The sequence below is a fragment of the Narcine bancroftii genome, chromosome 5 (genome assembly GCF_036971445.1).
Source record: "Narcine bancroftii isolate sNarBan1 chromosome 5, sNarBan1.hap1, whole genome shotgun sequence".
In the NCBI taxonomy this organism is placed as follows: Eukaryota; Metazoa; Chordata; class Chondrichthyes; order Torpediniformes; family Narcinidae; genus Narcine; species Narcine bancroftii.
The window spans coordinates 68,577,207-68,599,925 of record NC_091473.1 but is presented as its reverse complement, the minus strand read 5'-3'; the positions used below and the strand labels follow the sequence as shown (position 1 = coordinate 68,599,925).

Genomic DNA, 22,719 nt, shown 5'->3' with positions numbered 1-22,719 from the left:
AAAAATAAAATATGAAACATTACAAACATATAAGGTAGAGAAGAATATAATGAAGACAAAACAGAAATATTATGAACTGGGTGAAAAAACGCTCAAAATCCTAGCATGGCAGCTTAAGACAGAACAAGCTAAGAAAATGGTATTGGCATCAAGGAAAAAAGACAAACAAATTACATATAATCCAAAAGAAATTAAGGAAAACTTTAGAGAATTCTATGAACAATTATACCGAACTGAAAACGAAGGGAAAGAAGGGAAAATAGATGAATTTTTGACTAAAATTGAACTACCAAAACTACAAATAGAGGAACAAAATAAATTAACAGAACCATTTGGAACAGTAGAAATACAAGAGATAATAAAAAAATTACCAAATAATAAGACACCAGGAGAGGATGGATTTCCAATAGAATTCTACAAAACATTTAAAGACTTATTAATTCCGCCCCTCCTGGATGTAATCAACCAGATTGATGAAACACAAAGCTTACCAGATTCATGTAAAACAGCAATAATTACAGTAATACTAAAACAAGGGAAAGATCCACTCTCACCAGCGTCATATAGACCAATATCTTTGCTAAACACAGATTATAAGATAATAGCTAAACTATTAGCAAACAGATTAGCAGAGCAGGTACCGAAACTGGTAAATTTAGACCAAACTGGATTTATCAAAAAAAGACGCACAACAGACAATATTTGTAAATTTATTAACTTAATTCATGCAGTAGAAGGAAATAAAGCACCTGCAGTAGCAATTGCTTTAGACGCAGAGAAGGCCTTCGACAGAGTAGAATGGAATTATTTGTTCAAAGTATTGCAAAAATTCAGTTTACCGGAGAAGTATATTAATTGGATTAAAGCATTATATAAGGGACCGTTAGCGAAAGTGACAGTAAATGGACATGTATCAAAGCAATTTAACTTAAGCAGGTCAACGTGGCAGGGATGCCCACTATCACCTTTATTGTTTGCGTTAGCTATAGAACCACTAGCAGAATTGATAAGAATAGATAATAATATAAAAGAAATAAAAATAAAAGACAAGGAATATAAAATCAGTCTATTTGCGGATGATGTTATAGTGTACTTAACAGAACCAGAACTATCAATAAAAGAATTATATAAGAAATTGAAGGAATATGGAGAAGTGTCGGGTTACAAGATAAACGTAAATAAAAGTGAAGCAATGCCTATGAATAATGCGGATTTCTCAAAATTTAAGAAGGAATCTCCATTTAGATGGCAAATGCAGGCAATAAGATACCTAGGTGTACAAATAAACAAAAATCTCGGCCAATTATATAAACTCAATTATTATCCACTAATGAAAAAATTACAGGACGATTTAGAGCATTGGAAAGATTTACCACTAACACTAATAGGAAGGATAAACTGTATTAAAATGAACATTTTTCCAAGGATATTATACTTATTTCAGTCATTGCCAATACAACTGACAGAAAAATTCTTCAAAGAGTTAAAGAAAATAATAAGGAAATTTTTATGGAGAGGGGGGAAACCGAGGATAGCACTAGATAAATTAACAGAATGGTATAAACAAGGAGGCTTACAATTGCCAAACTTTAAAAATTATTATAGAGCCGCACAATTAAGATACCTATCAGATTTTTATCAAACAAGGGAAAAACCAGACTGGACGAGATTAGAATTAGATAAAATAGGGGAAAAGATACCTGAACACATATTATATAAATGGGATGAAAAATTGGTACAACATAGAACTTCTCCAGTATTACATCATCTCCTCAATATTTGGAAGAAGATTCATGTAGAAAGAAATAAAACAAATTATCAATTACCAAAACTAATATTGACGCAAAATAAGTTACTCCCTTTTACAATAGATAACCTTTCCTTTAGAGAATGGGAAAAAAAAAAGGGATTAAAAGAATAGAAAATTGTTTTTCAGGAAGTAGATTCTTATCCTTTGAACAAATGAGAGATAAGTACAATATAACTGGAGATACAGCGCTGGCATATTACCAACTGAGATCCTACTTGAAGGATAAATTAGGAAGCAATTTGAGTTTGCTAGAGGGAAGTAACCTTGAATATGTGATTACAGATACAATGTTAATCAAAAGATTTATAACAAATATGTATATTAAACTGCAAGAAAAGGAGAATGAGGAAACAAATGGTAAAACTAAACAAAAATGGGAACAAGATTTAAATATAAAGATAAAAAAGGAAACATGGGAGAAATTATGTTCTGGAACGATGAGAAATACAATAAATACGAGGCTATGTATGATACAATATAACTGGTTACACAGACTATACATTACACCTCAAAAGTTAAATAAATGGGTCCCAACAGTATCTGATAGATGTTTTCGATGTAAAAAAGAAATGGGAACAACAATTCATGCAATCTGGACATGTGAGAGAGTAGAAAAATTTTGGGAAGATCTCAATCAGATATTAAATAAAATAACAGAAAACAATATACCAAAGAATCCAGAGATCTTTCTCCTAAGTAACATAAAAAACAAAGAATTTGGAATTGATTTGGAGGATGCACAAAAAAGATTTGTTAAGATAGCTCTAGCCGTAGCAAAAAAATGTATTATGTCAACCTGGAAATTGGAAGATAATTTGAAAATACAACAATGGTATATAGAAATGAATAAATGTATTCCATTAGAAAAAATAACATATAGTTTAAGAAATAATATTGAAATATTCGAACAAATATGGGAGCCTTACATTAAATACAATAGCAAAAACCTACCGGGGACAAGCATTACCTAAGTTGATGGAAGGAGAAGGAAAGAAAAGAATGGACTCAGTAGAATTTCTGGTGTATTTTTGTTGAATGACAACATTGTCTGACTGGTTTAATGTAACCTAGATTGTATACCTAAAATGGATGGGGGGGGGCGTGGGGGGGTGGCTTGGGAGTAGGGAGGGGGAGGGAGAAAAAGTCACTGTATATGTGTGAAAAAGAAAAAGTGTGTATCATGGCTAATGTGATTTATGGTGTGAAAAATAAAAATTAAAAAAAAAGAAATCTCAAAGGGCCCATAATTCTCAATGCACGGGAGTTGTTGCATTGAATATTCTTTGAATACATCAAAGGCAGAGCCAACAGATGATTGACATGAAAAGAAATCAAGAGATGAGAGCAGGAAAGACATGCTGAGGCCTGGCCTTAATTTGGCCTTCTCATTACTGAATAGCAGTGCAGACTCAGGAGGGTGATTGACCTACTCCAACTCAGGTTTCTGATATTCATCAGCTGATAGGAATATAATTTAATTTTACTATTTTGCATATGATCAGTGAACAACCAATTGATACAAAAAAAAGTTACAACTATAATGGATGCCAATAACATTAGAAAATATTAGAACTGCGAAGCTGGAAATTGGATACAAAGCACAAAACATTTACAAAGGATTCAACCATCAGGAAAAAAAATGATCAGACTCGGGTTTTATTCAACAGCAAAAAAGACAGCCTCACAGTACGAGGATGATGAGTGTATACTGCTCAACAATATATCTTTAAGTAACCAGATAGAGGGCTTCAAAATTGTGAAGGACTTCAACATGGATGACATAGCAAGACATAGGGTCTTAAATATAGTCACTAATAAAACCGATTTGGAATTTTAAGGAATGATTGATCTTGCATGGGTTGGCTGAGGTCATTAGCATCAGAACATTTCAGTGAAGTCTAGTGGAGCAAGCAATGGAAGACAAGAATGGTGGAGATGACAGAAAGTTTCATTATGCAGGAGCCTCATGGCTTAGTGCTGCTGTGAAATTCCACTATCATTGCTTTGTTCTTTTATTATAAAGAATTTCTGCTCTATCAAGGATTTGAGTTGTTGAATGAAGACAGAAATGTTATAATTATAATGTTATTTATTGGAGATAAAAATTAATTTAAAAATGTCTAAATTTTCAACTTGCATTTGGGTTGGCCAACCATTACTAGGATGGTGAGTTACAACATCAACTGCCAACACCAATTTTGCAATAAAAATTGGAATTAAAAGGTCCAAAAAACCCCAGGGATACATCAATAATTTGCATCTAAATACTTGCATACAATGTAATGTGCATAACACAACATGAGAACTGTGTTAAACAAATGAAAATCTGTGAGACCAACAACATCAAACGAGAAGAATTACCAACAAAATTAAAAAAGTTGTAATTCTGTTGTTTGGGAGATGCAAATGGAAAAACTGGTGGGAAAGAAGGCAAATTACAGGCATGTGATACAGCCACCTTAAAATATGAATAGGTATTTTATCTATGATAAGAATATTAGTCTGCTTTCTATGGATGATTTGTCTAAGCCCAGAAGAACAGTTTCAAAAGTACTTTAACTGTTTTAAATCAGAACACAAATACTCCAGCATGAAACTCATATAAAGTAAAAACTCAATGACAAAAACGATTACTGGATGATCACCATTCATAGACCAGAGTTTTATAATGCAAATTTGTTCAAGATGTGCTACATGTTTACATATCAAAATAGAAGGGCGTTATCCAACAGATCATTTTAATCATTTATTTGCATTGGAGATGATTGGAACATTTTCTAAACAGGTGGGTTATCAGCAAATTTAAACCACAGCTGCACTCATTCTCTCAGTTAAAGGAACAATTTTCCTTTTATATCTGTTGCATGATGAAATGTCAAGAAGGAAAGAGCTCATGGCTACTCCCAACAAATAAATTATCTGAATAATTGTTGATACACCACTTTACTACAACATCTCCCACATTTCTTAGTTCATACCATTGACTTAAAAAGTCCAAGCCTTCCTGGTTTGCAGCTATTATTGTAAACATTAAGCCAAAAGGAGGTGGATCTTTAATTAAGGAAAAGGGAAACTGCTATAGACTTTGAAGATTCCACTGTTCGCTTTAATATTTCACACATCCGCTCAGCACGCACAAATGTGAACACAATAAACCAACAGTTCAAACTTGTCACTGTCTGAAGACTCCCAAAGATAGTTTTTAAACTAACAACAATTACATCATTTCTGTTATCTTCAACATAGGTTGAAATATGTTTTAAACCAGTCAAGGCAATAATAAATGTATAAATTCACAACCTTTTTAATCCAACCTCTTCGCAAAAGAGGTCTTAACTGCAGACACCAAGTGTTCATTTGGTCCTAGTGCAGTTCTAAGTATGACCACCTTGCTATACAGAAAGGTCTGGCTAAACGAGCGTAATCTATCTGCAAGCTCAGGTAAAATTTGAATTGTCCTTAGGATGCCAAAATTCAGACTGGTTGGGATTTGAAAACTAGAGTGCTAATGTGAAAAGAATCATGGTTTAAAATTCACTAATACTCTTTAAAGAGGACAAGAATGACTGATGACAACTTCTAGAAGAATAAAACTGAAGACCAGCATAAAGTTTTAAATACTCTGACATTAAAGTAGGAAAATATGTTCTGAAGTGGGAGACAAAAATGTACTCCTTCAGATTCTACCTCTTCAAGATCCAATTTGCATTTTTGAAATTCTGGTAGGCTTACGGCCAAATCTTGAAAAATCTAAATGTCATATAATCAAAAAAAGTTGGACAAAACTGACATTTGTGGAGTTTGCAATTATTTGCCTATTAAATATGTCCAATGTAACAAAGGTAGGTTTGTTAAGTAAAAAGATTTGGTTGGACTATATGCTAAATTTCACTATTGACAGTGTAAGATCAAGGACTTAAATAAACTTTCACCCCTTTGGGGAAAAATATATCAGATTAAGCATAAATTCATCAATTTCCTTCAAGACACTTAAAACAGGTCTGCATTATTTGATACAAGAATAAAACCACAAAGAACATGCTTACTTTTGCATTTAAGATCAAGTTAAAGCATTGCTTCAGAAAGCATTTTACTGCTTCCTTTTATGCTTATCTACTTGTCAGTGCTTTCAAGGTCAGTATTCAGTCAAACCAACAGATTTTCCAGTACCTGTCCCAGGTTAACCCTACTTTACCGAATAATTTATAATCCTAAAGAGAATAGAATCTTTTTTCTTAAATTTCCTTGAGATGTACATCAGACTGTGCACAGTTCACACAGATGTTTAACATTTGCAGGGAAATTAGTGTTATTCAGTTTTGATTTCCAGCACTTTATTTCATGTGAGATAATTGCATTCTGTCTTCCACCAACACGGTTTCTGTGCCAAATTGTTCAATGCACTGCTTGATAGTTGCAATGACACTCATCAACCGCCGATCCATGGCCTCCAAATGGGCATCTGTCAAAATAGGGCTAATAGGATCGTGTGACATGGCAGTCCGCATAGCTGTACTGAGAACTCCATTCTTTAGATAATTTAATCTATTCCAGGTAGACACTCTAATTCTGTAAGAAAGGACAGCCACATTTTAAATAGAGTTCAAAACTAAACAGTGAAAAGAATTTACAAATCTCACGCAATAACACTGGACAATGAAGATTTTGCTTCCTGAACACTTTTGGATGCATTTTATGGATTTTGGGCTACTGATCATGAATATCACCTTAAAATGTTTTTCCTACAATACCCCTTGCATTGAAATAGATTCACTTTAGAAAATTTCCTCCATTTGCAACCCATCGACTGCTAACAGTCATGTAATTTTTCACACAATCTTTTCCCTCCTCCACTCCTCTACTTGCTCTGGGATTCTGATTCCTGTCCCCCTGCAAATTCAGTTTAAACTCACTGGATCAGCACTAGCAAACCTTCGCACAAGGGTATTAGTTGCCTTCCAATTCAGATGCAAACTGTCCCGTCAGAACACATCCCACTTTCCCTGGAAGAGAGCCCAATGATCCAGAAGCCGAAAATCTCCCTCTGCACCATGTCTTTAGTCACGTGTTAAGCTTCATTACCTTCCTATTTGTAACCTCACTAGCAAGAGAACTTTTGGCATATTGGCCTTCATAAATCAAAATATTGAATGTAGGAGTTGGAATGTTATGTAAAGTTGTATAAGACATTGGAATGGTCAAATTTGGAGTAATGTGTGTAACTACAGGAAAGATATGAATAAGATTGAAAGGGTACAGAGAAGATTTACTAGGATGTTGCACAGTCTTCAGGAACTGAGTTACAGGGAAAGGTTAAAGTGTAGAAGAATGAGGGGAGATTTGATGGAGGTATTAAAAATTATGATAGACAGAGTAAATGAAGATAGGCTTTTTCCACTGAGGGGAGGTGAGATATAAAGCAGAGGACATGAAGAGTGAAAGGGGAAAGGTTTAGGGGGAACATAAAGGAGAACTTTGCATGGAACAAGCTTCCATCTGAAGTGGTAAATATGGGGTAAATTTTAACATTTAAAAAGAATTTGGACAGGTACATGGTTGGGAGAGGTAAGGAGGGCTATGGACTAGGTGAAGATCAGTGGGACGAGGCAAATAAATATGGTTCTGCACAGACTAGAAGGGCTGAAGGGGCCTGTTTCTGTGCTGTAGTGTTCTATGGTTCTAACTCCTGTACATTTTGAAGGGTTGGAGGAAACCGGAGCCCTGCAGGAAATCCATGTAGACATGGGGATTACGTACAAACTCCTTACAGATAAATGTGGGATTAAAGCCCATGTTATAACTGTGTGGTGTTAACCATGCCTGTTATGGACCTTGAACAATTTTATTTTTTGACTAGGGACAGAGCTGAACCTACAGCAGGAGAGAGAGGATCATGTGCTGCAGTGAAGCGCTGGAAAGACTGGCAGCTGTGTGGAAAGCACTGAAACAGCACTGGGAAAACTGACAGCTGTCAGAAGTGCAAGAGCCATGTGTTGGAAGCTGATTGGGTCACGAGCATACCTGCTGTGTCAACTTCTCTCCACCAATTGGGAGAGCTGAAGGCACGCACTGGGGCAGTTGAAGAGCCCAGCGTGCTGAGTTTTCAACAGGTTAGTCAGACGGTCGGCCTAGTTGTGCGTGCTCACCTAGCAGCTTCAGCAAACAAGAGGCTGAGTTGCTTCATTTATTGGTACTAGCATTGTCGTCTATAACTGTCTGTCAGTGTGCTCACCCAGTAGTTTCAGTGGGAGAAAGAAGACTGAGCTACTTTATCCGCAGGTGCCAGCACTGTTGTCCTTACAGCAGTTTGCACAACTCTGATATCCAAAGAGTGAAGGTGTGTGTTCCCCCCAACTTGGCCTCTCCCAGTTCCCTTCTAAGAGGAGGACTTTGTGTGACAGGAGTCACTTGACAACCCAAGACAGGGTGTTTAGAGGGGAAGACTTGTGTGACAGAAAGTCACTTATTAACCCTGAAGTGGGCTTTGGAGGTGTAAACCTCGTGCAGTGACTAGGAGGTCACTGGGTGAAAAGTCCCATGTGAAGAAATTAAAAAGTGATTGCTGCCACATTCGAAACTCAGGAAAGTCATAACTCTACAGTGATCATGGCCATCTGTCTCTATGTCCAACTAAGATACCAGCGTGCAACCAAACTAAGAATTCAAAGCCTGGAGACCAGACTCTGCCAGCTGTTCCTTTTTGACTGAAGGACTGACTTGAGGTTTTTGTTTTGAGTTTTCTTTTGGGGCACTGAGCTTGGACCGTAATGGTCTGTGTTTTTTCCACAGACACCTTATAACTATCTGTTGTTAAAGTAGGGTTGCCATAAAGGCTTATGCTCGGGTGTTAAGTTTATTGAGGTCATTCTATCATTGTTAATAAGTTTTGTGTTAAACTTAACCCATCCGTTTATGCATCTCTCAATTGCTGCTGGTGAGGCATAACATGTCCCAATAAAAGTTATTTTAATGTTTCTCCAACTTTCCACGTGATACAACAAATCTGAAATTATCTCTTTGTTCATCTTGAAATTGTCTATCATTCTTGAAACCTGGATCTAATAAAGACAGTTAATATAGATGGTTATCCATAATAGTGAAAAACACTCAATTCCTAAGAATTTCCTAAACTGAGCCCAAATTCTAAACCTATTTTTCATCAATGATTATTTGTTAATTTAGAAAAGGAAAATGGTAAGAAGGATCCTAAAATTACCAACATAAAGGTTTTTTTTAGTTAAATGTAATTCAATTTCTACCCAGGAAGGGTGGTTCACTGATTTATTCAAGTGTAATAAGAAGTAAATTACGTATATCAATAGTACAATCTAAAATCTGGAAGGGATAATCCTCCATCGAATGTAGATTTTTGAAGATAGGCTTTATTTATATGTGGCATTTTCCCTTGCCAAATATACACTGAAATAGCTAAATCCAGTGAGCTGAAAAAGGAATTGAGGATAAAAATTGGTAGCGTGTGGCGGCACACCACCAGGCAGGCGAACTGGCCCCGCTTGTAATCCACACAGCAGGGCAGCCAGCCAAAATGGTGCCATCAGGGGTTTCTCCTTCTTCTCAGCACAGGGCTCAGAAGCCCGCGCTGGGTGTCACATGACACCCAGCACGTGGTTCTCAGCCAGGTCCGGGCTGGGAGTACAAGTCCAGCCCAGCAGCCTGCAATAAATCAGTTCTGCTCACTGAGCTCAACCCGTCTGGTTGTGTGTTCTTTCAGTGGCAGTGTAGCTGCCACTACAATTGGTGACCCCGACTGGTTCAATGTCCTTGAACCCATTATGAGCGAACCTGGGATCAGTGCCATAGCTGTCAAGCTGCCTGACTTCTGGGTTCAGGAGCCGGGGACCTGGTTTGGCCACGTGGAGGCTCAATTTCACCTCCGCCAGATTTCATCTGACACGACCAAATTCTACCATGTGGTCGTCGCCCTGGGCCAGGCCACCACCAAACGCGTTCAGCACCCATCCGCCCAAGACAAATACAAGACCATCAAGCGAGTGCTCACCGGATCCCTTGGACTATCCAGGCACCAGTGTGCCGCTCGGATGCTGCATCCCGATGCCTTGGGGGACAGGTCCCCGATGGAGCTGATGGACAAGATGCTCGTGCACATGGGTGATCACACCAACTCCCCACTCTTCGAGTGCATTTTCCTCGACCATCTGCCTGAGGACATCCAGTCGTTACTGGCCCAAGAGAGCTTTACCAACCCGAGGAAGGTCAGAGGCCCAAGAGCTATGGCCGAGCGATTCCTGGAGGGCTCGGCGGTCCAGCAGGTCATGAGGCATGGGCATGACCACGCCAAGCCCGCCACTAGCGCTGCGGTAGAGCATCCGGCCCCTGCAGGGGCCACGGCATCCATTCCAGGCCTCTGCTTCTACCACCAGCAGTAGGAAGCCAAGGCTCGGAAGTGTCGTCAGCCCTGCTCATTCCAGGGAAACGAGCAGGCTGGTCATTGTTAATGGCTGCGGTGGCTGGCCAAGGACACAGCCTCCTACCTGCGTGACTCGGTCAGCGGCTGGCCAACAGAGATCCGGACGTATAGAGACAAGACAGTCCACTTCCAGATCGGCCGACAAAAGTTCTTGTGGAGGTTCACCATCTCGTCACTTCTGACCGCCATCCTGGGTGCCGACTTCCTCCTTGCCCACGGGCTTCTGGTGAACATTTGGGGTAGGCGCCTGATGGCCGCCCGTACTTTTCAGGCCATTCGCCTCCCACACAGAGCAGCCACAGATGGTCACGAACAGCAAGCTCAGAGACAAGTTCCAGTGATTCCTGGACAAGTTTCCGACCCTCTTCAAGCCACAGTTCTCCACTGCCTCACTGCGCCACGGGGTGTCGCACCACATCCCCACCCAGGGCCCATCGGTTCATGCTAAGGTACACCGGCTCTCGCCTGACAAGCTCCAGGTGGCAAAGGAAGAGTTTTTGCATCTGTTGGAGCTGGGGATCATTTGGCGGTTTGACAGCCCGTTGGCCTCACCGCTCCACCTGGTCCCGAAAGCCTCTGGCGGCTGGCGCCCCTGCGGAGACTATCAACAGCTCAACGAGGCGACAGTTCCTGACCGATACCCCATCTCTCACATCCAGGACTTTACGGCCAACCTGCATGGTGCGAGGGTTTTCTCCAAGGTTGACCTGGTGTGCAGGTATCAACAAATCCCAGTGCACCCTGAGAACATACCCAAGACAGCCATCATCACCCCCTTCAGCTTGTTTGAATTCCTTCGCATGCCATTCAGGCTCAAGAATGTCACTCAGACTTTCCAGCGTCTCATGGACTCAGTGAGCAGGGACCTGGATTTCGTCTTCATTTACTTAGATGACATCCTCGTTGCCAGCAGGGATCGAGTGCAACACACCCTCTTCTCTTGGCTGGCCGACTTTGGCCGCACCATCAACCCAGCCAAGTGCCAGTTTGGGAAAGAGTCCATGCAGTTCCTGGGCCATACCATCACAGCCGAGGGAGCCACGCCTGCTGCTACGAAGGTCGCCGCTATCAAGGAGTTCCCGCGTCCAGACAATCTCAAGGGGACGCAGGAGTTCGCGGAAATGGTCCACTTCTACAACCGATTCATTCCGGGAGCTGCGCCCATCATGCAGCCGCTATTTGCCCTCATCGCAGCCAAGCACAAAACGCTCACCTGAACCCTAGAGGCCTGCAGTGCATTTGAGGCCACAAAGGACGCCCTTGCGAAGGCTACCATGTTCGCCCACCTGCACACCGACCTGCATATGGCACTCTCCGTCGATGCCTCTGCCACAGCCATCGGCGCCGTCCTGGAGCAGCAGGTGAATGGACAATGGAAGCCACTGGCATTCTTCAGCTGGCTTCTCCGCCCACCAGAGCGCAAGTATAGTGCTTTTGACCATGAGTTACTGGGCATGTATCTGGCGGTCCGGCATTTCCGCTATTTCTTTGAGGGGAGGACTTTTAACATCTTCACTGACCACAAACCACTCACCCAGGCACTCACGATGGTGAAGGACCCCTGGTCGGCCTGCCAGCAGCATCACCTCTCCTTCGCGTCAGAGTTTACTACCGATATTCTGCACAAGGCGGGGAAGGACAACATGGTTGCCGATGCAATCTCGCGACTGGCCATCTGCACGCTGACACCTGGCGTCTACTTCGACCAGCTCACCCAGGACCAGAAGTCTGATGAGGAGACGCGAGCCTTTAGGACTGCCATCTGCCTCTGGATACAGCTCACCAACAGGTTGGAGATTGAGCTACACCACACCACGGCCTATCACCCGCAGACCAATGGTCCGGTCAAGCGTCTGCACCGCCACCTTAAGTCAGCACTTAATGATTCCTCATTTTGTGCAAGACATTTTATTACAATTTAAGGTGGTGCACAGAATTCCAGAATTATCCAATTTTTATGCAGAGATTGATCCTTTTTGTGAGAAATGTAATATTTTTTAATAATTGGAAGAGTCAATAAGTATTATATGTTCCGGTAATTCTTTGTCTGCTCTCCGGGGGTCACCAATGATTCCATATCATTATTGGTTTCTTTTTCTTCTCTAAAAAGGTAACCTTGATTAGAGAGAGGGGATTAGATTAATTTAGTCCTTTAGGTTAATTTAAAACCTTATTTTAATATAACAGTCCAATAATGGGTCTGACATGGTTGCATTCATTATGTTTATTACTAGATTGAGTTATTACAAGCAACTATTAATGTAGATATGCACATTTTATTATTTAGTTTTTTTCTCCTCTCCCTTTAGTATGTATTTGCTTATACTGTAGCTGTGCTATGGCACCACGACAAATCCCAGGAGGCATAAAACCAGCTATGTGACATCAGTGTGTGATGACATTAGTGGATGTCGAGCACGTGATTCGGGCTTTTAAAAGGTGGCCCAGATGACGAAGAGTAAATCCATTTGATTCACTCTTAAAAACGCTTTGTGTGGTTATTTTGTCATGAATTTTGTTGTCAATTCCAGTGGTTACAATATGCAATTCATTATGTTATCATCATTTATTATGCATGCTTATTATGTTAAATTCAATAAAAATATATTAAAAAGAAAATAAATTGTTTATAATAATACCCAATTTTTTTTCAGCAAGCAAACCTTTTGAAAAAATTTGTTGTCCAGTGTAATCAGTGTGGAACATTCAGACAACAGAAATGCCAATTTAAATAGAGTGAAAAGAGCAGTTCAAGCAAAACATTCCTGGAATAGAATTTTCACCAGCCTTTTGCTGTGTTTAAATGGAATGTACACTGTAAATGAATTAACGTAATAAAGTTAGATTCATTTTGTAATTTTCACCTTACAACTTTAAGAAATGACTTCCAGGCATCTTAGAATAGCTCATTTTTGGGTCTACTCATACATTAGCATCAGGAGATGAATAGTTCATGAATTACGCTGTTGCTCATGCAAGTTACCATAGCTCTCCAACTAATTCAGATACCCTCATTATTTCCTCCAGCTATGGATAAGAAAGCAATTTCATTTTGCTTGGGGTACCCCTCCACCATAAACTAAATCAGGGACTTCTTTAAGAACTCTTACTTTGGTACTTTATTCATATCACCCCCCCCCCCCCCCCACAACTCTGTATTGCAGTCAGTTTGTTTGCATTTTTTAAATCTGTTTTGCACTGTCAATAAGTGGCAATTCTCCCTCGCCCGCAGGAAAAAGAATCTCAGGGTGGTATGTCATGTATGTATTCTGACAATAATCAAATCAGAATATTTGTCTTGAAGTGCGATTAAAGAAATTAACAGTGGAACCCATAAAAACACTGAAAGGATTTATAAAAATACACTATATTCTCTTTTCTCATCCTGCATGGTGACCTGGAATTTGTTGCTTGATATTCATTGCTTCCATTAGAATTTACCAACACATATTTAATCATTTCTGGAATGTTACTGCATGGCTGGTCATGTCACACCTGCACCCTGCAAAAAAAAAGTTTAGCACAGACCAGAAGAGCTGAAGGGACCAGTTTCTGTGCAGTAATGCTCTATGGTTCTATCTGTGAATAGAACAAATATTAAAAAAAATAGAAACATAGAAGATAGGAGCAGGAGTAGGTCATTCGGCCCTTCGAGCCTGCTCTGCCATTCAATGAGATCATGGCTGATCTTAAAGTTCAGTACCCCGTCCCCGCCTTCTCTTCGTAACCCCTAATTACCCTATACTGAAGAAATACATCTAATTCCCTCTTAAATATATTCAATGAACCTGCCTCTACTGCCCTCTGTGGCAAAGAATTCCACAGATTCACCATCCTCTGGGTAAAGAAATTCCTCCTCATCTCGGTCCTAAATGGTTTGCCTATTATCCTCGAACCATGGCGCCGGGTTCTGGACTCCCCCACCATTGGAAACATCCCATCTGCATCCATTCTGACCAGTCCTGCCAGAATTTTATATGTCTCTATGAGATCCCCTCTCAATCTTCTAAACTCCAGCGAGTACAATCCCAAATTGCGCAATCTTTCCTCATAAGTCATTCCTGCCATTCCAGGTATCAGCCTGGTAAATCGCCTCTGCACTCCCTCCGTTGCAAGAACATCCTTCCTTAGATAAGGTGACCAAAACTGCACACAATACTCCAGGTGTGGTCTCACCAAGGCCCTGTACAGACCAAGGATTCTTAAGGTATCCTTATTCCCATACTCAAACCCTCTTGGTATGAAGGCCAACATACTATTTGCCTTTTTAACCGCCTGCTGTACCTGCATGCTCGTCTTCAGTGACTGGTGCACAAGAATCCCTGACTCTCTCTGCACTTCCCCATCTCCCAATCTATTGCCATTCAAATAGTAATCTGCCCTCCAGTTTGTATTACCAAAGTGGATAACCTCACATTTATCCACATTGTAGTGCATTTGCCGTGTATCTGCCCAGTCTCCCAATTTATTCAGATCACACTGGAGCTTCCTGACCCCCCCTCTTCAGTGCACACAACCCCTCCTAGCTTAGTGTCGTCTGCAAATTTGGAGATATTACATCCAATCCCCTCATCTAGATCATTAATATAAATTGTGAACAGCTGGGGGTCCCAGTACAGATCCCTGTGGCACCCCACTGGTCATTGCCTGCCACTCAGAAAACGAGCCGTTTATCCCAACTCTCTGTCTTCTATCTGCCAGCCAGTTCTCAATCCTCATCAATACCTTGCCCCCAATCCCATGAGCCTTGATTTTGCATGCCAGTCGTTTATGTGGGAACTTATCGAAGGCCTTTTGGAAGTCCAGGTACACCACATCCACTAGCTCTCCCCCATCTATTTTACCTGTCACCATCTCAAAGAATTCCAATAGATTTGTCAAGCACGATTTACCTTTTGTAAATCCATGTCGATTCTGTCCGATCCCTTCTCTGCTAGTCATATGCTCTGCTATTACATCCTTAATAATGGATTCCATCATTTTGCCCACTACTGATGTAAGGCTCACCGGCCTATCATTCCCCGCTTTTTCTCTACCCGCCTTTTTAAATAGTGGGGTAACATTAGCTACCCTCCAATCCATGGGTACTGATCCTGAGTCTATCGAGTTCTGGAAAATAATTCTTAAAGCATCTGCTATCTGAATGGCCACTTCCTTAAGTACCCTAGGATGTAGATTATCAGGCCTTAAACAAGTGTCCATGCCTGGCCAAGCTAGGAGTGGCACTTCATGGGCTATTAATTCTCTTAAAGCAGATGGGAAGCATAACCTTCTCAGGTCACTGTTGGAGCCTCTGTTGCTGCTCAAGCCATGCCTCTGGAATATAAGATACCACAGACTACCTGGGTATCTCTTCTATATGGATACATTAAGCTGGGGGTGAGGAGGTTGCAAGCAACAATTCCAGGCAATGGTAAAAAACACACAGAAATGCTGAAGGAACTCAGCATTTATTACAGCGTTCATTGGAGGTAAAAAAATATATTATTGTCATTTCGGGGCTGAGCTTTCTTCAAGGAATAATCAAAGGATAAGCAGAGAACAGGACAGCTCAGAATAAAGGCAAAGTTGGCTGGGGGAAGAGTCCAGACCAACACAAGGTGTTAATTGGATACAAGAGATGAGAAGTTATTTTGGCTCTGTGAAAAGAGACAGAGGGAAAATGAAAGAGACAGACAGAGAAAGCTGGGAAAAGGCAATGGGGAAGAAGGGGTGTTTACGAAAGCCAGAGAAGTCAATGTTAATGCCATTTGGTTGGAGGGTGCCCAGATGGAAGATGAAGTGTTGTTCTGTAGCTGACCGCCACACACACACACACACACACACACACACACACACACACACACACACACACACACACACACACACACACACACACACACACACACACACACACACACACACACACACACACACACACACACACACACACACACACACACAGTGTGGCTGGTTAAGCTCACTCCTCTATTAGGGCTGGAAAGGTTGCTTTTATACTATTCAAGTTCCCGCCGGTTTTGCTGATTGACTGAGTCATCCATTTGAATAATAATAGCGAGCGGGAACAACCATGCATATGAATGCCCTTCTTCCCCAGCCTGTTTCTGCTGAGTTAGCTGGGCAGCTTGACCAATGCCATTTTAAGGCTGTTGGTCTGATGCTGCCCCAGCTTCTACCCCTGCCGGTTCGTTGTCCTGGGAGTCGCTTTAGCGATCTCTGTCTGCATCTGCTGTCACTTGAGGTGCCAGCCCGATTTCCGCAATTGCGGGTCGCCACAGTTCCTCTAATTTGCGAGTGATCTCAGTCTGGCAGTGCACAAGATCATGGACAGAGATGTCAGCAAGGGAATGGGACAGGGAATTCAAATGGGTGGACACTGGGAGATCCACCCTATTACAGCAGAGCCGAGGATCTCCCCGTGCCCTCTCTTTGCTGTAGAGGAGACCACAACAGGGGCACCAGATGCAGTAAATGATCCTTGCAGATTCACGTGAAACTTTACTTCACTTGGAAGGAATGTTTGGGGCCCCGAATGGTGATGAGGACATTTGGGCACAAGGATAGGTGCCAAGAGGATGATTGGTGGGAAAGGAGGAGTGGACAAGGGAGTCACAGAGGGAGTGAACTCTGAGGAAGATGGAAAGGGGAATATGTGTTTAGTGGTGGGATTGCATAGTAGGTGGTGGAAATGGTGGAGGACATGTTGGGCATGGAGAGTGGTGAGGTGGTAGGTGAGGACAAGCATAATCCTGTTCATGTTGTGCATAGAGTGGAGGGGGGCCAGGGAAGATGTGTGGGTAGTGGAGGAAATTTGGGTGAATGCCAAGTTGATTGTGGTAGAGGGAAGGCCACATTGTTCAAAGGAAGAGGACATAGTGGATGATCTGGCATGAAAGTCCTTGTCCTTGGAGCAGATGCAATGGAGACAAAGGAATTGAGAGAAAGTAATGGAATCCTTACAGGGGACAGGAGCCATCGAGTTAGCTGTGGGAGTTAGTGGGTTTGTAGAAAATGTCTGTCAAGAGTTTGTCTCCCTATATGGAAGCAGATAAATCAAGGAAAGGGAGAGTGCTGCTAGAGATGGATTAAGTGAATTTGAGCTTGGGGTGGAAGTTGACAGCAAAGTAGATGAAGTTGATGAGCTCATCATGAGTGCACGAGGCAGCAGCACCAAACTAGTTGACGATGTATCGGAGTAAGAGATGAGGTGTTTTTCCTGTGCAGGCTTATAGTATGAATTGCTCCATGTAGTCAACAAAAAGGCAAGGATAGCTGGAGCTCACATGGGTACCCATGGCTACCCCTTAGACCCGGAGAAAGTGGGATGAGTCAAAGGAGAAATTATTGAGGGAGATGACAAGTTCTGCCAGTGGGAAGAGGGTGGTGGTGGAGAGGGATCTTTTGTCCCAAAAGAAACAAAGGATTTTGAGGCCTTCTGTATGGGGGATGGAGGTGTATAGTGATTGGATGTTGTAAGGTAAAACATCATGAGATGGGAATGTGTAGGGAGTTACCCTGTACAGGGCAGTAACAAGAAGGGGAGGTGTCCTTGTACTCCTGTTAGGTAAAACATCATGAGATGGGACCGGAGAAGGAGTCACCCAGTACTAAGGAGTAACAGAATGCATCCTTGTACTTACAAGATAAGAGAGACATTGATGGATTGAGAGGCAGGAAGCTAGCAGGGAAAGGATAGCAACAGTTTAAGAGAGACATTGATGGATTGAGAGGCAGGAAGCTAGCAGGGAAAGGATAGCAACAGTTTTAGTCATTGGACAAGTAATGATATGATGATGTTCTAAGCATGTATCCAAGGGTATAAAAAATCACCATTTTGCTGATAACGGCAGAATGCATTCTCCGACTAACTTTGTTAGTCGCAAGTGTTACAATCCGGTAATAAAGAACAAAGAACCCTGATTTCGACTCAGCCTGGTGTTTGTCTCACTCATTCATGAACAAAGCAGACCTAACAATGTCCATGGAATACATGAGGCGATCAAGTTCAGGGAAATGTAAGTTTTTGAAGTGATGGGAGGACGTGTGAAGTGCCTCGGATATTGGTGGGGAGGTACTGGACCAGGAGAACAAAATGGAGTACAGGTCAGTGGATGCCACTTTGGTGGGGCAGGAGCATGCAGACATGATAGGTCTGCTGGGACAATAACAACATCTCATCTTCCGTCTGGGCACCCTCCTTTTACAGAGCCAAAAATCAATTTTCACCTCTCCTTTTATTATATCAAATTAACATCTTTTGTTGATCTGGAACTCTTTCTCCAGTCAGCTTTGTCTTTATTCAGAACCTCTCCATCTCTCTGAGTTTTGCACTTGGCTGGCCATTTCCTTTCGTACAAGCTTGCTTTGGGTGTGAACTTGACATTTCCTCAATATCACAGAAGTTGTATTATGTTAGACAATGATATCATTAACAACGGTTGCAATTGCTAATAAATAAAAATTGTAATGCTTTAGTTGAGTCAGCTTGACAACAAATGACAACAGGGTGTGACAAAAGGAGCTCTAATCTATTCTGTACTGATGGCCTTCATGATGGGCCAATAGTTTACTATTGACCCTTTTAATTAAAATATCAAAAGATCTTCAAGAGGATGGCATGGTTAGTGTAGCAGTTAGCGCAAAACTGGTACAGTGCCAGTGACTGGGACCAGGGTTCAAATCTGTGTGTAAGGAGTTTATGTTGTATTCAAAAAAAATAATTAAAGTGCACAAGTAAGACTCCTTGAATGAGTCCCTGATTGATTTTGTTGAGGAGCTGATGGTAGAGGGGTAGCAGCTGTTCCTGAACCTGGTGGCACCTATACCTCTTCCCTGAAGGCAGCAGTGAGAACAGGGTGTGCTCTGGATGATGTGGATCCTTGACGATTGCTGCTGCTCTCCAATGGTAATGTTCCTTGTAGATGTTCTCAATAGTGGGGAGGAATTTGACTGTGATGTCCTGGGCTGTGTCCACTATCTTTAGGTGGGCTTTACAGTCCAGGGTGTTGGTATCTCCATTCCAGACCGTGATGCAGCCGGTCAGCACACTTTCCACCACAAATCTAAAGAAATTTGCCAGGGTTTCTGATGTCATATCAAACCTTAGCAAACTCCTGAGGAAGTAGAGGCACTGATGTGCTTTCTTCATGATATTAGTTTGTTGGCTCCAGCAAAGATCCTCCGAGATAGTGACTCCCAAGAACTTAGATTTACTCACCCTCTCCACTTCTGATTCCCCAATGATCACTGGATTGTATACCTCTGGCTTTTTCTTCTTGAAGTCAATAATAGAGCTCTTTAGTTTTGAAGACATTGAGTACAAGGTTGTTGTTGGTGCCCCAATCAGCCAAGTTTTCAATCTCCCACCTGTTCTTTATACAACCCACTACAGTGGAACCATCAGCAAATTTGTAGATGGTGCTAGTGTCGTACCGAGCCACACAGTCATAGGTGTAAAATGAGTAGAGCAGGAGGCTAAGAACACAGCCCTGTGGTACTCCAGTACTGAAGGAGATTGTGGAGATATTCTTACCAATCCTCACTGATTGTAGTATGGAGGTGAGGAAATCCATGATCCAATTACAGAGTGGGCTGTTGAGTCCCAGGACTAGGAGTTTGCTAATCAGTTTTGAGAGGTTTATGGTGTTAAATGCCAAACTGTAGTTGATAAAGAGTATCCTGATGAAACTGTCCAGATGTTCCAGGACTTTGTGTAGAACTAGTGAGATGGCATCCGCTGTAGTCCTGTTGCTAAGATAGGCAAACTGGAACATATCCATGTCACTGCTCAGACAGGAGCTGATAGGCTTCGACACCAGCCTTTCAAAACACTTCAAAACTGCTGATGTAAGTGCTACTGGCCAACAATCATTAAGGCAGGTTACTACACTCTTCTTGTATACCAGTATGATTGACACCTATTTGAAACAGGTGGAGTGAGATAGAAAGATATCCATGAATACCTTGGTAAGTTGGTCACCACAGATTTTTAATACTTAACCAGAAATTCCATCTGGGATGGATGCTTTCCTCAGATTCACTCGCCTGACGTCAGCATGCACATCATCCTCAGATGATAGGATAGGATCATCAGTGGACGTGGGGGTGCGGAGGGGTGGTTCTTTGCTATTATTGTCGTCAAGTTGGGTGTAAAATGCATTGAGTTCCTCTAGGAGCGAAGCTTTACCATCTGCTACTTTACCGGATTTGGTTTTGTAGCAAGTTATGGCATTTAGGTCATTCCATTGTGTCAGGTGTTCTTTGATTCAATTTTCATCCAGAATCTCCACTTCACCCGAAAGATAGATTTTCACAGGTCATACCTGCTCTTTCTACATTGATCTGGATCTCCAGACTTCAATTCCTGCAATCTTAGCTTTCAGCAGGTTCTGGATTTCATTATTCATTCAGGGCTTCTGGTTGGGGAAAACCCTGAACGATTCGTTGCGGACACACTCATACACAGTTGTTCTGATAAAGTCTGTGACAGCCCTGGTGATTCTCTGCTGAGTCCTTGAATACCACCCAATCTCTGACTCAAAGAAGTACTGTTACCATTCTTCAATCTCCTGTGACCACCTTCTAGCTGACCTGATTTTGGAGCCTCTCTTTTTCCCCCTGTCTGTATGAAGGCAGAAGGAGCCAGGTGATCAGACTTGCCAAAATGCAGTCTTGGGAAAGAACGGTAGGTCTTCCTTATCTTGGTGAAGCAGAGATCGGGTGTGCTGGGACCTCTTGTACAACAGGTTATATGCTGGTGTTAGTTGGGCAGTGTTTTTTTTTTTGACGCAGGTCTGATTAAAGCTGCCGACTGATATTTGTAGTGCGCTGTCTCATTGACTGATCACATCTTAGAGCTCTGCAAGTGCCTGGTTGTAATCGGAATCGAAAAGGACATAAACTCCAGTGAGAATCATTGAGAACTCCCGTGGAAGATAGAGCAAATCTCGTTTAAATGCAGACCCTTCTAAGGCAGTAGTGCAGGAGGTCCACACAACCCTAATTACAGTTTGTTTACATTAGTTATCAGTTTATAGTTTTTTAGTTGTTTACATGTATACACTGTGTTCATCAATTTTATTTGAACTACCAACAAGTGGCAATTATAACCATATAACCACTTACAGCACAGAACAGGCCAGTTCGGCCCTACTAGTCCATGCCGTAGCAAATCCCCACTGACCAGCACCCGGTCCATACCCCTCTAGTCCCCTCCTATCCATGTAACGATCCAGTCTTTCCTTAAATGTAACCAATGATCCCGCCTCGACCACGTCTGCCGGAAGCTCATTCCACATCCCCACCACCCTCTGTGTACAGAAATTTCCCCTCATGTTCCCCTTATAATTTTCCCCCTTCAATCTTAAACCATGTCCTCTAGTTTGAATCTCCCCCTTTCTTAATTGAAAAAGCCTATCCACATTTACTCCGTCTGTCCCTTTTAAAATCTTAAACACCTCTATCAAGTATCCTCTCAATCTTCTACGCTCCAGAGAAAAAAGCCCCACTCTGCACAACCTTTCCCTGTAACTCAGACCCTGAAATCCTGTCAACATTCTCGTGAACCTTCTCTGCACTCTCTCTATTTTGTTTATATCTTTCCTATAATTTGGTGACCAAAACTGTACACAGTACTCCAAATTTGGCCTCACCAATGCCTTGTACAATTTCATCATAACCTCCCTACTCTTGAATTCTGCTTCACCTGACAATAAATCTGAATCTGTTCTCCCCATGTCTGCATGGGTGTTCCCTGGGGGCTCTGCTTCCCTTCAAAAAAATGTACTGGAGGCTTGTAGGTCAATTGGGTGTAATTGGATGGCACAGGGTCATGCGCCAAAAAGTCGTGTTACTAGGCTGCATGTCTAAATTTAAAATTTAAGGATATTCAAAAAAAAAATCAGTCTACAAAAACATTAATTCATTAAATAAATCAAGTAATCTATTTATGAATGACAATTCCACAAGAACAATGGATTTAAAACAATTTTACTGCTAAGTCACTTTGGAGGGAAAAAAAATGCGATGCTGCCTAAGCTGCTGTGATTGCAGTGCCACCTCTGGAGTGGATCCAGAAGAGTGGAGGCACAGTGCTGCTCTGAAGGGTTCAGTAACCCAGTTCTACATTAAACCGCCTGTTAGAGGAGCCCACGGTGTTTTTAAACTAAAATCCTGCAATCACAGGTCTGTGCCCAAAATGATGACACCTGTGCTCAGTAGCAGCCACGGTGAGCTGCAGACTGGGAGCAGCAGACCAGTGCAGGGTATCGGAAACTGGGAGAACAGCCCTCTTTGAGAAAGAGAGGGAGACACCCTACAGGACTGTTACCACAGTGTTGAATCATGAGGGGCTCAATCACTGAGGACTCACATTGGTTAAGTGCAAATTCAGTCAGTTGATTCACACAGGCTGCTGGAGACTGGCCCATGAGAAACAAGTATTGGAATCTGAATTCGAGAG

At 41.8% G+C, this 22,719-nt stretch overlaps 1 protein-coding gene across 10 annotated transcripts in view; it reads right to left on the bottom strand.

Annotated features, from left to right (window-relative positions):
• The window catches only part of fam20b (FAM20B glycosaminoglycan xylosylkinase), a 174,005-nt gene that overhangs the window by 16,221 nt on the left and 135,065 nt on the right, over positions 1–22,719 (bottom strand). For 9 of the 10 annotated variants that reach the window (XM_069937705.1, XM_069937706.1, XM_069937708.1 and 6 more), the window contains one exon: positions 4,441–6,379. The exons of the other annotated variant lie outside the window; for it this stretch is intronic. In XM_069937705.1, the coding sequence (XP_069793806.1) occupies positions 6,145–6,379 (235 nt within the window). In that variant the 3' untranslated portion in view covers positions 4,441–6,144. Of the gene's footprint in view, positions 1–4,440; positions 6,380–22,719 lie in introns of those variants that run through there. 10 annotated transcript variants of the gene reach the window in all.